Genomic DNA, 737 nt, shown 5'->3' with positions numbered 1-737 from the left:
CGGGCCATCCCCGCCACTCGCCGGGTGGTCCTCGGCGACGGCGTGCAGCTCCCGCCCGGGGACTACAGCACCACCCCCGGCGGCACCCTCTTCAGCACCACCCCAGGAGGTAGGCGCGGGGTGCAGCGTGCCGGCCCCGGGGTGGGCGGCAGGGAGGACGCACGGGGCGGAGCGGGAGGGATCGGGAGCCCAGACTGGACGGGGCGTCAGGCTCCAGCGCTCGGTGACTGCGAAGAACGCACAGGGGGCATCGGGAGGCGGCGAGGGTCACAGCGGAGGCCGCCCTGTGGCCTGCCCTCTGGGCGCGTCGTCCCGAGCCCGGGCTGCAAACTGCCCAGGAGTTCCCTCCGGGAGGACAGCCGAGTCCCCCGCACAGACGGGCACGCACGCTTCCAGGACTGTCGCGCGCCGAGTGCGCTGCCCGGTGTCGGGTGTCGGAGTTCTGAAGCGGGATCGGGTGGGGTCCGGGTGGAAGACCGCGGGGAGGCCCGGGGAGGCCTGTCCCGGGTGGGGTGGGAGGGCTGGGGGTTCTCGCAGAGCCCTCTTTCCTTCACCATCAGCCCTAGTTTCGCATTGGACACGTGCCCTTGGGGCCCGGCAGCGCCTCGCGGGCAGCGGTGGCATAGCCCGGGTTTGCGCGTGGGATCTCCGGGGCAGGCCGTGCGGAAAAACACGTTCTTCTGCCGGGGGGGAGGGGGCTCCGTGTGACCTCCCCGGGAATGGAGGAGGAAGAGGAA

The 737-nt window shown here is 72.7% G+C and overlaps 1 protein-coding gene across 1 annotated transcript in view; it reads left to right on the top strand.

The window, feature by feature from the left end:
* EIF4EBP1 (eukaryotic translation initiation factor 4E binding protein 1) overlaps window positions 1-737 on the top strand; it is a gene marked incomplete at its 5' end in the record, with an annotated part of 37,608 nt that continues 36,871 nt past the window's right edge. Inside the window, 1 exon segment of the mRNA XM_006170660.2 lies at window positions 1-109. Coding sequence (XP_006170722.2) covers window positions 1-109 — 109 coding nt within the window.

The sequence above is a fragment of the Tupaia chinensis genome, unplaced genomic scaffold (assembly GCF_000334495.1).
Source record: "Tupaia chinensis unplaced genomic scaffold, TupChi_1.0 Scaffold148801_1, whole genome shotgun sequence".
In the NCBI taxonomy this organism is placed as follows: Eukaryota; Metazoa; Chordata; class Mammalia; order Scandentia; family Tupaiidae; genus Tupaia; species Tupaia belangeri.
This window is presented reverse-complemented; position numbering and strand designations above follow the sequence as displayed.